Genomic DNA, 15,266 nt, shown 5'->3' with positions numbered 1-15,266 from the left:
TTAGCATGAAACCTGCATTTTATCAAACTCACTGAGGAGGCTCCCTCTAATTCATATAATACAGCTCTAATACAGCATTATGTCTGTCTTTACACACAATAATTTCAAAGTTCTGCTGTTGCTTTTTCTTTATTTGTTCTAAATTTTCCCACAAAACTACAGTTTGGTTAAATGACACTAATTACAGGATGATGAGATTTTCTTTCACTATGATCGTTCTTACACAATTAGGAAACTTCCTCTGTCTCAGCTTTTCCTTCTTTATCGGTGCTTATGCAGTTGTCTAGTCTGAGTGGCGACACCTTTCATTCAGGAGAGCTTCCTGTACTTTAATGGTGCTCAGAAATAGAAGTGACAACATCCAAAAGCTTGAAACTTTCCTTTCTGATTTAGCATGCAGCTGGGGCCGGATCAGGTGACCCTGAATCCTCCTGGACGTTTCTTCCTGTTGAAAGGGAGTTTTTCCTTCCCTCTGTCACCAAAGCGCTTGTTCATAGGGGGTCATATGACTGTTGGGTTAGCAGAGTAGTGCAGCTGTTTCCAGCTCAGGTTTTATTACATGATAAAGACGGTCATACCGACTATCCCATAGGTTTTATTCCCATGTATGTTTGCTATTGGGCTTGAGACTTTTACACAGCATGCTATAGTTCTGGTAGTGACTTCTACTACACATACAAATAACATGGCGAAACTTTTGGTCGAACCTGAATCTGCATTTGAGAATTTTGTGTTTATTGTACCATCATTAGTCAAAATAAATATGTCCTCAGGAAGTCCTTCACCTTAACTGGGACGCATGCTTGAAAGATTTATGCAGCAGCACATCTGATATCTGTGCACAAAAGTAACAACTTCACTGACTGAATCAATGCTTTGTGCTTTTGTGCAGTTCACAGATTTGAGAGCTGTGTTATCAGTGAAGCACACCTGAGGAGAATCTCTGAATGCTGACAAAGCGCTTCTTGGAATATAAGCAGAAAATATTTTGGTTAAAGCAGCACGTGAAACAATGACATCATAGTTTAGTGGGATGAAATACATTTAACCAAACTATACTCAAAATGAATTTCTTATCTAAAAGTCATAAATGTCTGAAGTTCTTGGATCTGAAGCTAAAACCCTCAGAAACATGGCGTCTAACCAGGTACGTCAGTGGATGGCATCATCATGGCTTCCAGGACTAGTTCTGGAGTCATTTTTGACCAGGACATGTCAGACCACGTTTTTCCATCTGTGGCCAAACCTAAAAATGTCCTGTGATACTAAGAAACTGTTCCTCTAGGCTGGTCAGTTGGAATTTTTTCTGACAAAGTTGTTGTAAAAGAAAAATAGATCAGGTGTTACGTCAGTAAGCACCAAACACACACAGCCTGCTGAAAGTCTCTCAGCTACCTGCCTGGACATCATCACCTCTTTTTAACGCTTCCTTAAACATGAAGGATTGATGCTAAACATTTAAAATCTGAATTGCAGTGCTCGAATATATTTAATAGTGCTCAAATGCTTTTAAAGTTATCGCCAAAATATTTAGCTTTAGTGTTCACTGAGCATGTTGTGGGTATCACACTAAACATGCATTAAAACCTCGCAGGTGTGTGAACATTCAACTTAAACGTGCATCATGGGCTTCATTGTTCAGACCAGGTGACCATGTCCATCCTTTACATACAGCCTACACTCAATACATCACATGACCTTGAGCGCATACGCAGTTGATTTAGATTCATGTTGTGTTTGGAGTTGCCACATTATAAATGTAACATTCATCTGACTTATATATTTACCAAATCATAAGACATCTCGTGGCACTTAAGAAAGAAAAGTCACGACTTCACAATATCACAGAGAGAAATCACCATCTGCCGTGGAGTTTTGTTTCCACTACAATGAAAGAGGATGGATAATGACAACAAACCTTGGATGGGTGGATTCCCTTTCGGGTGTAAGCTTTATTTCCATGGTGCACCAAGATTACCTGAACTTACTGACATGGTGTGTGGTTGGAAACAGAACCCGAGAGTCTTGTCGTGAGGTAGCCATAAAAACTACTACTGATCACTATTAACTTACTTCACCTGACTTTGACTGGTTTGAGTCTTTTTACTGAATAAATTATTTCATTTTGTAGATTTAAGACTCATTAGATGAAAAAAGTGCTTCTTTAGAGAACGTTTAATTATAATTGTGAAGCTTAAATGAGATAAAGAACGGAAAGAGAAAAATCCTGACTGTTTAGATTCCATCCTGAAGTTGTGAAGCATTGGTTGTCCTGTACAACTGAGGGGTCCAGGCCAGGAATCTTATCACTGTGTAAAACATCTATGTGTTTTATCAAAGAGAGAGGATGTTGGACTGTGGTAGAGATAACACAATCTCAGTGGCTAGCATTTGTGAAGGGCAGCGTGTGATGCTGTGTGCCAAGGTGAGACCAGAAACACCAACACACGAGGCAAATAAACACGCCTTCGCAGCAAGATGGTTATCTCCTGCAGATAGTAAGCCTCAGGTTCTGGGCTCTTACATAATCGTGTCTGAAATCCATCCTGTCACACCCCCACCACCCTAGCCCTCCAGCTGTCAGTGGTGGTGTTGTGCCCAAGGGAATCAGCAGCCTTGACTAGCTGTGATCTGATTAGAGGCTAGTTGGGGTGGCGGGCGGTTGGGGGCAGGAGGGTTAGGACAACCTGTTAAAAGCCACTCCATCAGCCTTGAGGAGATAAAGCGATGTCTCCTGGACCTCCAGCCTGCTCTGCGCTCATGATGCAATCAGCAGCCCCACTTAGAACCATCACTCACTGACCTGTGTGCACTTTAACATGTGCCCGATTCAGGAACAAAACAGTAAGAATATTTTGAAAGTAGGTTGAATGTAAAGCGTTAGGTCGGTGAATCGATCCCTAACTTCTTGGGCAGCGTAATGAACCCCAGAGAAGAATTACAAACTGCTTGGGCACTGTGTGAATGTGTGAATGGGACTTAGTAGCAAGTCCTTTGAATGATCAGCTGAGTACAAAGGTACAAGCACCAGTCAGTTTACAGAGGAGGGCTGGGTGGTAGATAATATACCAAACCCTGTGTCCATCTGCTGGACGAGGCCCTCTTCTTTTAAATCTTTTATTCTTTCATACATGCTGAGAAGCACCCGCATCTTGCTGCACTGGATGTGTATGGATGGATTCTGCACACTTTCCTTGCTGAATTATTTGACCCTTTGTCATTTCAGGGTAAGAATGGTGACTAGAGCCTGTTACAGCTAATATGGGACAAGAAGCAAGGTACATCCTGGATGGGTTGCCAGTCTCTCACAGGGTCACCATAGAGAGATGGCGATTAGTGTAACATGCATGTCTGTGAGCAGTGGCACAAAGCTGAGGTACCCAGAGAACATTCCCAAACATTCCCACTTTGTTATAACTGCAGTATGACTGTGGAATATTTGGTAGCGAGGAAATTTCTGGACTTGTTGCACAGGTGGCATCCTGTCACGGTACCACACTGGAATTCACTGAGCTCCTGAGAGCGACTCATTCATGCAGTCTGCACGCCTGTGTGCTTGATTTTATACACCTGTGGCCATGGAAATGATTGGAATACCTGAATTTCATTATTTGGATGGATGAGTGAACAATTTTGGCAATGCAGTGTTGTGATATACCAAATGACATCACCACAGCTCTTTAGATAGTGCCACTGAGCTTAGAGGATGATGCAGGTAATTACAGGATCATCTGTTGGCCTAGATGAAAACTACACCATAAACTGTAATCAAACCACATCTGACCACGTGGTTGCTCCTGCTGTACAGTTTACATAAGATGTAGCCCAAGTCACGATACGAGGGATTTATTATGAGCCAACACTGGGTCTTTATTTCCCATCATTAGACAATCATGAAGGAACAGTACGATCAAATAAGATCAAGTAAAATACTGCAGGAGTTATTGAGGTTTGTTTGTAACCCATCAATTTACAGAGAAATTTGCCCAACAAACCTAATGTAATATTATACTTTTAAAAATGTGATTTCTGAGTGATGAAGGTGAATATAATAAACTGCTTTATTTTACATTACTTTGATTCCATAAAGTGTTGCAAATGTCACTATAAGTGATGATACATTTTAAATAGAAACATTAATGCTGGTATCCTGTGAGCTATTTTTTCAGTCTAATATAACCTGTATAAGATTGTAGACGTCTACTAAGCCTAGCAAAGAAAGTAAGAACATTTGGGTTTGATCATTGTTGCAACAATAAATCCTGTACAGCTGGAAAGCCTGTTGCTACATTTGTAAGGATGAAAAACTTGCCAGTTGTTGTGATCTTCTGGTAACCCAGATTGTGCCTGTATCAAAATTTGTGGCTGTGTATGCTTCTTCCACTGAGGCCCGTTTGTTACAATGTCTATACCAGTCAACAGCAGTTTATATTTTATATCTGTACTGTATGAAGCTTTTAGTTGGACCATAATTTATGTTTTGTACTACACTCTTTGTCTAACATACTGTGTAAACCAACAGCTCAGGAACCACAAACTCAAATGTGAGGAACAAGCCTGGCTGAGAGGCCCTGAGTGTGTGTGTGTGTGTGTGTGTGTACACTGTAAACTAAAGAACCCCAAAGACGAATGAAAATAAAACCCTTTTTGAAACAAACGTATTATTTCTTTGCAGCTCGGTACAAAATGACCCGCAGCCCGATGCCGGTCCTCGGCCCGGTGGTTGGGGACCTTTGCTGTAACCCAGGACAGTCTGTCAAAATCCACATCGCCATGTTTTTGCCACGATGGTTCAGAACTGATGTTGTGACAGATTAGTATTTAAAATCATTTCTTTCAACACTCCAGTGCTGTGTGGTAATGAGAGTCGAACTTTAGTGAAACGGAGCACGATCAGCACGCTCAGGCTCAAACTATGAGCTTTGGTCATCACCATCTGAAACCACACTTCATGAATGGCGCGGCTCTGACTGTGACACTGTAGTACACAATCATTAAATATTACCGACTCCGGTGGGGAACATTCAATTCATTTCAATTCAATTTTATTTATATAGTGCCAAATCACAACAAAAGTCACCTCATTTCAAAGATCTAATATTTTCTTCAGTAACACATGAAACTAGTGACTGAGACCATAAACTCATCTGGAATGATGACGCACCACTGACCTGGGTACTGCAGTTTTAGCAGTTGTTACTCAAACAGCAGCTGGATGGTGAATGTGGGATGAAAACTGCACCGAGTCTGTTTCTATATGTGCAGGGTTCAGGTGAGTCTCAGTGCGCACCCCCCTAAAGTTAGGGGGGTCAGTTATTATCCAGAACGCTTTTTTAAATTTCCAGCTGTTTAGAGCACCCGGATGGATAAGAAATATTTTAAAGCTGCATTTATGAAACAACGGCAGGCAAATTATTGTCATCAGCACATTATATTTGAAGAGTGTTGCAGTAAATGAGCAGACCTGGCATGTTTCCTTTCCAGGCTCAAACACATTTTGTGTTTATCCTAATAATACTATCTCGCTGTGAACAACACACTGGCGTACACGAAGCAGAAGGTCAGGGACAAACGCATCCAAATTCCGGTCCCTCAGCTTTTAACGGCAGACCTTCTGCCTATCAGTGACTGAAAGGAACACGGTCTCATTAGTTTCTATCATCTTCCCCGTAGAAAAGCCAAGAGTTGGACAGCGAGAAACTGGAAGTTAGCCGAGTGCACTTGCATAATGTTCACATTTATTTTGTTTCAAGTCCTAACACATTCTAAACATGCTTTTAACACATAATGGATCACATTCTTCACAGGTAGTTAAAGTAACAAGAGCAGACAAGAGATTTCTGAAGAGAAAAGACAGAAATGGCGTTTCAGTTTCTGATGACCGTGTATGAATCTGTTTGTTCCCTGAGATATGTTGCCGGTGTGCTCCTCGTGTGCCTGTAACAAAGCTCTGACAGCTGGACACCTGCTGTTCCGTCTATAGTGTTGTCAGTTACAGGGAATTAGGGGATGGAGCTCCATCCAGGACAAGCAATATGGGCCTAAATGTCTATTTGTGTGTGCGTCTGCATAAAAACACAATGCTCCAGGCCCACCAACATGTATGAAGTCAGTTTGAACAGGAATCCCTAATATGGTCATCTCTGGCTCTGGTTTAGAAGCCACACCCACTGGCTGTTCTCAGATGAAAACTAAAGGGAGTGGACGAGCGTTATATAGAAAGTGTGGTGAATACAAGCTGTTTCTGTAGGAACATGAGTCTTTTGAACATCTCACTTACAAATAAGTTGATGGCGTTAAAGGTTTAACAGCAGGACAGCGACTTTAAAGGCGGAGCCTGTGTGTGTGTCCAGCCCCAGTGCTCACACCACAGCCGTCTGTCCATCTGTGGTCACAGTGTTACGGTTACACGAGTGAGCAAACCGGAGGAAGAGTCAGCCTGAGCACAGTTACATCCTGCGATTGACAACTGATCACATGCAGCACCGGCTGCTGTGGGATAATACTGAGTGTGTTCTCTGCTTCACCAACGAACAACAAACACGCACGTGCATGCGCGCACACACACACACACACACACACAGGATTATCATGGTATGGCGAATACAGCAAATTCAACAGATAATGAGGCATATTTGGATAAGGTCAACATGGTTAACTTCAGCCAGAACATAACACATGAATGCTTAATCAGTGCACTGACATTGTCATTGACATTCGTTCATCTTTGGTATGTGATTTTTGATAACAGGGTAGGAGTGAAATATAAGATGATGCTAATTTAACATGAAACAGCACATTAAGGAAACAAAGGAGGAAGAGGGTCCCTAAAAGTACCTGAGGTAGAGAGGAATACAAGGCTACGAAGAAGAAAACAAGTGTTGGTGGTTCACATGTAAGGTCAACTCATAAAAAACATTGGTGTAATGAACATTAGTAACGGTGTGAAAAATACAGAGGTAGTTTAGGAATGACACATCCCTTTGTCTGCACACAACCAATACAAACAGGAAGTGAAAAAAAGACACCAGCGTGTGTGTATCAAACTGTAACGTTGAACAAGTGCGAGTGCTGCCAGCAAAGGTGGGATTCACCGCTGATAAGCAGACAGTTTGGCATCACATTAAAGGAGAAACCCCTCAGATCCTGCTGCGCTGTCAGATCTCAGTGTGATGTTCAGTGCATTCCTCCAGTCATTTTGCTGTTTTTCTGGCAGTGCTGCACAGACACGGGACAGCCTGACAGGGTCTCCGAGCAGCGTTTGAGGGGATCTGAACCGTTTCATCACAGTGAGACCTTCGGTACACAGAAGTGTCCTGAGATACTGTGATCTAAAGGGTCGGTTCACCAAAACGACATGATAATGTAATCTTGTCAGATAGTTTGGTTTAATGTTTTCAGTTAATACATGTGGAGGAATGCTGCCTCTACATGTATGTTTTTTAAAAACATAACACTATCAGTTGTTTGGGAGGGAGGCAGCTATCTCAAGCTAAAAGCCAAACCTTTCAGCGCCGCTAAAGGCAGCATTAAATGGTTTTGTTCATCTCTGCAAAATCTGAACATCCAGCAGTTAGCCAGCGACGCGAGGAGGATCAGGGTTCGGTCGAGCTGTTTTTATACAACCTGAAACAAAACTGAAGAATTTAAACATCTTAGACTTTCTGAAAATGTGGACCCAAGTGGTTCACTGGTGATCGCGTGCATGGTAACCTGGTTACCATGGTAACGGTGAGGTTCACATCTATTCCACCCAAAGATTAACTTTGAAACCTAAGAGTTTATCAAACTGTGCTCGTCGGGCACGTGGCTCAAACGTAACCCTGCCCCCGTGTGGTGTGCTGGTCACCTGATGGATGAACACGAGGCTTTTGTCTCCAGAGACGGCGCCACAGCACAACATTTGAGGTTTAAACTTATTCCAAGATTACGCAAACAGATCCAAAATGTCAGCAGCGTGCACGTAAAGCATTGCTGACAAAGCCTGAGTAACACTTTCTTTAATGAACACAGTGAACAAGTGAACGTCAACAACAACAATGAAGAAATCAGTTTAGAAAATGATAGGTGTTGTCTTCACTCCAAATCAAACCCAAAAAAGCTAAAAAGACATTCTTAATTATAAACTACAAAAGGTACATTAAAGCATTCAAAAAAATCAAAAGAGGCTAACTGAAGCATTACAAGGAACGCTGGATTGGGCTGTGGTTTCGTTAGGCTGCGCACGACGGGAGGGAAGCCGTGACATCGGAAAGATGCCGCTGCCTTTTGCTTCGTCCGTCATCAATGCCGAGAGCTTTAGAAAACCTGCCCTGCAAACTAATTCCACTTTCACTGAAGGGGAGTGTGGGTGGGGTGGGGACGGTGAGGGAAATAAAGTTGAAACAACAAAAAACAAAAACACCTTTCTACAACAGGACCTACAATGTCCTGGAAGCTACATCTACTAATACTACAAGTACATCAGTGTGGTCACTGACGAACTCCTGAATGCAATACATAACACTCACTTTACCCTGTATATATCCAGGTCAGCAGGGACCTGAGAGAGGAACACATTGGGTGGGCAGTGGCCAAGAACAAGGGTTAAGGTCTCCAAACCTCACTGTCGTGTGCAAAAAAGGGAGTGGTTGCGGGGACTGCACTTTGTCTGCATTTCAAATGACGCAAATGGTGAAATGGCCAGAAAAGACACTTCAAGTGGTCAGAAATGATAATCTCACACTTTAAAAATAAAGACCATTTCTCTGTGGCTACACTTTTTAAAACGGCGTGCATATCTGTGGGTATGCAAGCCAGGGGTATATCCCCTAAAATTCTCCAAACCTGGCCTAAACTGATTGAGGTAAAGCCCTAGCCGATCACACCGAGTCCACTTACGGCTGGATTAAAGCGATTAGACGTTCAACTTTAAGCCAATTCTGCATAAATGATATTTTCACTTTCATCTCATTTAAAAACAGTCGGACCGTACCTGGATGTCCACGCGGCCTGATGCCCGTGGAAACCAAGTGTGGTCTGATTTACATTCTACATCTAAAAACGTTTGATTGCCCTTCAAAACTGGCCGATAGAACTTTGAAATTCAACAACTGTTTTGAAAAATCGAAATGAACTCTTAAGCAAAACGGACGGATCAATAAACACTGATTCTTTTAAATGGCTGGTTTCAGTGGGTTCCACTAAGATGGGCAACACCAAGCAGCCACAACATCAAAACCCCGGACAGGTGAAGTGACCAGTAATCGTTACCTTGTTACTATGCAAAGCTCTGCTGGGAGAGCTTGAGCGTGCTGGGGCCAACACATATAGGGTTAGGGTTACAATAACATCCAACCACCCAAATAAAAATCCTTCCCCAGGGCTAAAATGTGTTCAAATGAAAATTTATGGGCCCGTTTCCATTGTGAGTAAAGCAAAAACCCAACCCTAACCTTGGTAATCAGTAATGTGGTGTTTGTTAAAAATGATGGCGTGCCCCAGTACCAGCGGTCTCCCTCAGGACTAGGGGAAAGCGTGGTTTGTTCACCTGCTCTCCAAAGTCCTCAAATTGAATCAAGCTCAAAATTCAACCTGCAGGAAGTGTTATCCGTGACGCGACCCACTGCCAGAGAGCACAGACGAGCTGACAGACCCAAATGTGCCAACACATCAGAAACCTCCCCGATATTTCAACGTTGTGGCTGATCGGTGTGTGTCACCCGTGAAGCTCGCACATTTTTAATCACATATACCCAGCTGTGTCGAGAGCAGGCGAAAACGCACCATCTTCTTTGGCAATGAAGAGCACAAAATGAGAGCCATCGTGTCTGCTCTGTGCATATGTGTGCACGCGACAAAACGCGCATGTTTGCAATGAAACGTGGAACTTTTCTGCCCTGCAGAGCATCTTGCCTCTGAAACAGACTGATTCATTTCTTATCCTCGTCCTTCATGGATAAGAAAAGGGTTTTGTTGAGCTGTCAGCTCCCTACCCATCAGCGGGCGCTTGATATAATCTTTGCATAACACTTTGGTCAAGAGAGAAACATAATAAAAAGAAAAACAGCAAACCTAGCTATCCGCCCCTTCCCCTGCAATAAAGCCATACATCCCTAGTCTATGATTGTTAAAAAATACCCGTATGCTCCTATTTGATGATCCCACAGATCCAACAACAGCCACCTTAACTCATGGAATGTTAAATTGACAAGACCGCCTCCTAAAAGCAGGATGTCTGAGTACTTTTGCTAATTCATTTTGCATTTTCAGTGTAACAAAAAACTGTTTTTCAGACTGATTTATGCAGCTTCTTTGAACATTCATCTCTGATTGAGGTACCAAAGCATCCACAGGGTTTTGGTTTAGACTGGGCAACTCTTCATTTAACAGTAAGAAAAGGTACCTGAAAATAGCAACAACATCTTCCTGAGGTAGTCTCAAAACACTCGTCGCGCGTGCCAAGGCGCCCCATCTGTATAAAATAAACTCTTTTAAAGTCTAGCTCTAACAATGGCAACACTGACACATGGAGCAAAATGGATACACGCTTGTAAACTCCAAAGACCAATGCATCTACGAGCATTTGTTTTGTACAGAAGCATGTGCACAGTGTAAATCAGCATACATTCAGCTCTGTCGTGTAATAAATATATAAAGAAAAAAGTTACAAAAAACAAACTAGCTGCTTGTCACATTCACGAGAGGGGAGACCAGTCCTCGACTCGGGTGTCGGGGAGGGTTTAGTTTCCGGTGGAGGCGGTCACGCAGGGCGACGGGCCGGTCCTGTAGCTGGTCAGGCTGGATTTGCAGGAGTGCAAGACTGCTTTGAACAGCAGGGGGAGCTGCTCCAGAGGGACGTTCACCAGCTTTGCTGAGAAGAAACCCGAGACACACGGCACTTTAGTTCATGATTAGCTTAGCTTCTGTACAGCCGACATTTTCATTGGTCACAGTCGTGTCCAGGAGGCAACCTGCGAGACAAATGAAGCCAACCCAAGTGCCGAATGCTGCAGTTCCTCTGGCGGCCACTAGAGGCTGGCTCCAGCAGTGTGCCCAGCTCGTGTTAAACGGTCTAATTTGGACAGGTTACGTGTACAAAATCTAACGACCTTTCTTTGACACAATTTTCACTGAGGCCGTTTACTTTTTTAGAACTTATGAAGCTGATTTCGGTTCAGTTACGTCTAGTTAGTCAAAATTACTGGCAGTAGCATTTATTTCACAGTTTTTATTTAGATTACTTGTTTCGACCAATCATTCTTAAGTTTCAAAGAGTTGGTAAATAAAAGAAATGTATGCAAAGTGTCTCTATTTATCCAAAGGTTTGGCCATGATTTTATTTATTACCAGAAAAATGAACAGTTGATTGTGTTTGATTTAATTGATAAGCTAAAACCACAAAAGTAACTAGATTGTGATTCAAGCTTTAACCCATCAACATGATCAATACTTGCCATAATTTCAAAATGTTATGGACAGCTTTTTAAAATTAACATTGGTGTTAAAAAGAAAAAGCCAAATGTATCAAATGGAATACAAAAAATAAATCGTAAGCAACATGATATAGCAAAATAAAATTTGTGTATTAAGGGTTATTAAACATTTCAGCTCCAAAAATCTGAATTTTCTGGCTATTTTTTGATGGGTTGGGTCTTACAGGGTTAATGCACTTATTATAGTTTGTCTTAATGACAAAAGCCATGCTTTCTTTTATCCCATTAGCTCAAATAATTTAACCAAATAATTCATTAAACATAAAATTTTGCAACGGTTTTTGTATTTTCAGTGTTTTTCCCCAAAGACAAGGCACTGTAGAGGGCGGGGAACAACACAGGTCGTAAGGGCACAAACTGAAACTTTCATGGCTGAACATAAATCGCTGTGGCACAATACACTGGGTAGTATCACATTTTTGTAGCTCAAACAAACTAACGTATGAGTATCTGAGTGCATTTCTAAAGTCAGTCTTCAACAACAGCCTAAACAGTTCTTTGAGGCCTTACTTGAGATGCAGCGGATGTCCGGCAGGCACATCATGATCTCAGGGAAGCGTTTAGGCTGCAGTGGGTACTTGGACTCAATGTAGTCCTGACACACACACCAGTAGCGTTTATTCAGCTGCTCAAGCTGGGAGATGCTGGACAGTCCTCTGATATCTGTGGAGCAGAAACTATCACAGTCAAGCGGGGAAGGTCGCGATGGCAAAAAGTCAACACGCTGGAGACTTTGTTGTTACCTTGATTGAGGAAGTTGATGGTTTTCATACAGGCGTACTCCTCATTGCTGATCTTTAACTGGTGGAGTTTGCGAAACAGAATGATCAACCTCTCCATTACTTCCATCCCATCCTCGCTGAATCTGAGGAATCACACACAGACCCGTCAGTTAAGCTGAAAACTGCAGCTCTATGAAGCCAGACGGTGCCTTTAAGGCTCCAACTCAAACCATGATATAGACTTTTGTAGGTTTGCTGTCCTCACTACAATCCACATAAAAAAAGAAGACAAAAATCCCCCCAGCACCGCTATCTTAAGCTTCCATGCTTCAATGGACAAGGCAAAGAAAATGAGGGAGGAAATATGTCAGATCTATTAAAAGTGCTTAAAGCGTCCTGCTGATTCCACAGCTTTTTGAAGAGAAGATTCATAAGTTCATTCCACGTTTTAAACATCAATTTTCTGCCTTGCACTTCTAATCTCTTTCACAAACTTCAACAATGCCACTGTAAATCAAACGTCCACGTCTAAAACCACTAAACTGTGGGCAAATTGACTGAAGCAGCAGAGTTATATTAGGAGAATGTGTCAGAAGGTCAAATTATACATGTTTGATTTACACAGGAACACTCCCCCTCTTCCCCCACGCATCCTTTTCTACTTCAAGTGAAACAAGCGTCTATAGTACACATGCCAGACAGTGCTAGCCACAGCTCAGCTCTGAGGAGGCCTCCTGTTCACGGACCACTTCACTGGGCCTCACCCAGCAATAACACTTGGAGAAAAATATTAAGCCCTTTTAGAGATGATGAGCTCACAAAGTGAAACAGCTTGGCTGTGCAGAGGGAATGTTGAATTCCTGATTGCTGTTCTCATTTCTACTGAAATACTGAATTAGCACAGCTCCCAGAGACTAAAAAGAAACATTTAATATCTTATAGTGAAACAGCCCCACTGTGACTGCTGTGGGTGAGGCTGAATTACCAAAACAGAACGAATGAAGGCAGTTTCTTTCTGCTACGTATCAATATCATGACTATAGAATAAGATCACTTGTTGTTGTTCTTGCTTGAGCTACTTAACTTTAGTGTCTGGAAAGGTTACTTTTAAAGTAGTCTCTGTTACAAAATTACAATATAGTAATTCAGAAGCTCTCTACTGCTAAAAGCTAGCATAGAAGTTAGCCTTGGCTGTTTCTGCACTGTCGCCTAAACGGTTAGCCTCCTTAACAACTCCTTAACTGCTGGATAATATTTTGATTATTGATGATAGAAAACAATATGAAAACAATCTAAAGGTCATTGTCTGTGCCAGCTGCCTAGCTAACATAATATGTACAAAATATGCCAGCTCAATATTCAATATTAATGGTAATAGTAATAACTGATTTATGTTGCTAACCCAGTAAAGTGTAACTGTAACATTCGCAGAAGGTTTTACAAAAAAACTATTATTGTAGAGTTTTTACAGCTGCTGTCGTGATTTGGTGCTATATGAATAAATGATTTGAATTACAGTTACAAAGTTACAAACAGCTGTCTTGTTATAATACCAGCACACAAATAGCAATGCAAGCCATCATTCGGAGCCCTATTGTCTTGCCTTTGACTTTGCTTAAAGATCTGCTTTAGAAGTTAGCTAGTTGCTAACTCTATCAGTTGTCTGCTAGTGGGTAAACGTATAGCTCTTTCCCTAAAAAGAGAAAACAGCCGTGGCTGAAACGAGGTTTCTGAGAGCAGTAGGGGAGACCGGGGATAGTTGTAACATTTTTCACATTTCTGTCTGTAAATTGGAGCTCGTTTAAGGTAGTGGATTCAAAATGTAATGCAAAGTATTTACATGTCTCTGCTATTAAATAGTGCAGCTATTTTCTCTGCAGCACAATTACCCATTGCATGGTATGGCCTCAAACACAAAGAGTGAAATGTTACAATTAACCCCATAGTCTGGGTTAGTTGTAACATATCCTGGGGTGAAATGTAACACAATGAAATAAGGGTACTAACAAAACATTTACATGTAATCTTTGTTTATTCAACACATGAATGCACTTACATCCATTTATGTAGCTGTGTGTGTGTGTGTGTGTGTGTGTGTGTGTGTGTGTGTGTGTGTGTGACAGAATGCAGACATCTAGCTTTTGAACATATTCCAACCCCCCCAAAAAAGACAAGTTATGGAATTTTCTGCAACTGAATATTTAATTAATTTTGGTTGGTCTTCCTTGAGTTTGGCCTCATTGGCTCAGTGGGCATTATAACCTACAACTCTTGCACCAATTTTGAACATAACAATGAAGCTGAAAAAATGTAGTTGTTCACCAGCATCGCAATTCCATTACTTTTTTCATGGCTTACCTTGGTGAGGTTTGCAAAGTGCTTCAGAAAGATGAGGAAATCTGTTTCTTGCACCCATCCTGACTTATTTCCACTACCAGTACTTCCTACTGGTCCATCTCTGACACAGTGGTCTGCATAATGTATGTGTGGGAACACAAACAGTGGAGGAATTGTGTTGCCAATGGCATTAACCACATATACAAAAGCAACCAGTGAACCTCTCTCTGCTGATGTCGTTGCCCCAACTTGTTTAATATAAGTTAAAGTAATAGTGTGGTAAGTTGTAACATCTGCATTATTGTTACAACTGACCCAGACTCCTATAGCCATGAACTAGCTAACATTACAGCCAATGGCTAAAACATTAGCACTAAAGACCTACACAGAATATATCCCCATAGACATACAAATAACATAATTTAAGTTTGATGAGTTTAACTGCAAAGCAGATAATGCTATTAGAAATTGAAATAAAGTAGAAAAACTTACTTTTTGGCATACAAATGACTTTTTTTCATGTTAAATTGTCTGTGTTTGGCAAAATGTGCTGATTTTTCACATGTGATAGCAGAACTGAGTTGGGCATGCACAGGATGAGTCACATCATTTGAAACTTAGCCCTGATTGGAGAAATTGGAAGTGTTACAACTGACCCACGTTACAACTATCCCCGGTCTCCCCTAAGTGAAGCACAGCTGACTGCAGGTTCTAGTTTGGTAAAAGGACGTTA

General features: G+C 41.6%; 1 protein-coding gene across 3 annotated transcripts in view; it reads right to left on the bottom strand.

Moving 5' to 3' along the window:
* Positions 1–5,716: 5,716 nt before the first annotated feature.
* nr6a1a (nuclear receptor subfamily 6, group A, member 1a) overlaps positions 5,717–15,266 on the bottom strand; it is a 124,270-nt gene continuing 114,720 nt past the window's right edge. For all 3 annotated transcript variants that reach the window (XM_085424320.1, XM_085424321.1, XM_085424322.1), the window contains 3 exons: positions 12,218–12,339; positions 11,985–12,137; positions 5,717–10,852 (listed from right to left, as the gene is read on the bottom strand). In XM_085424320.1, the coding sequence (XP_085280446.1) occupies positions 10,722–10,852; positions 11,985–12,137; positions 12,218–12,339 (406 nt within the window). In that variant the 3' untranslated portion in view covers positions 5,717–10,721. The remainder of the gene's footprint in view (positions 10,853–11,984; positions 12,138–12,217; positions 12,340–15,266) is intronic.

The sequence above is a fragment of the Rhamphochromis longiceps genome, linkage group LG12 (assembly GCF_057381845.1).
Source record: "Rhamphochromis longiceps isolate RC_006_pf linkage group LG12, R_longiceps_female_GT1.1, whole genome shotgun sequence".
In the NCBI taxonomy this organism is placed as follows: Eukaryota; Metazoa; Chordata; class Actinopteri; order Cichliformes; family Cichlidae; genus Rhamphochromis; species Rhamphochromis longiceps.
Note: the sequence above shows the minus strand (reverse complement) of the source record. Positions and strands in the feature narration are given on the sequence as shown.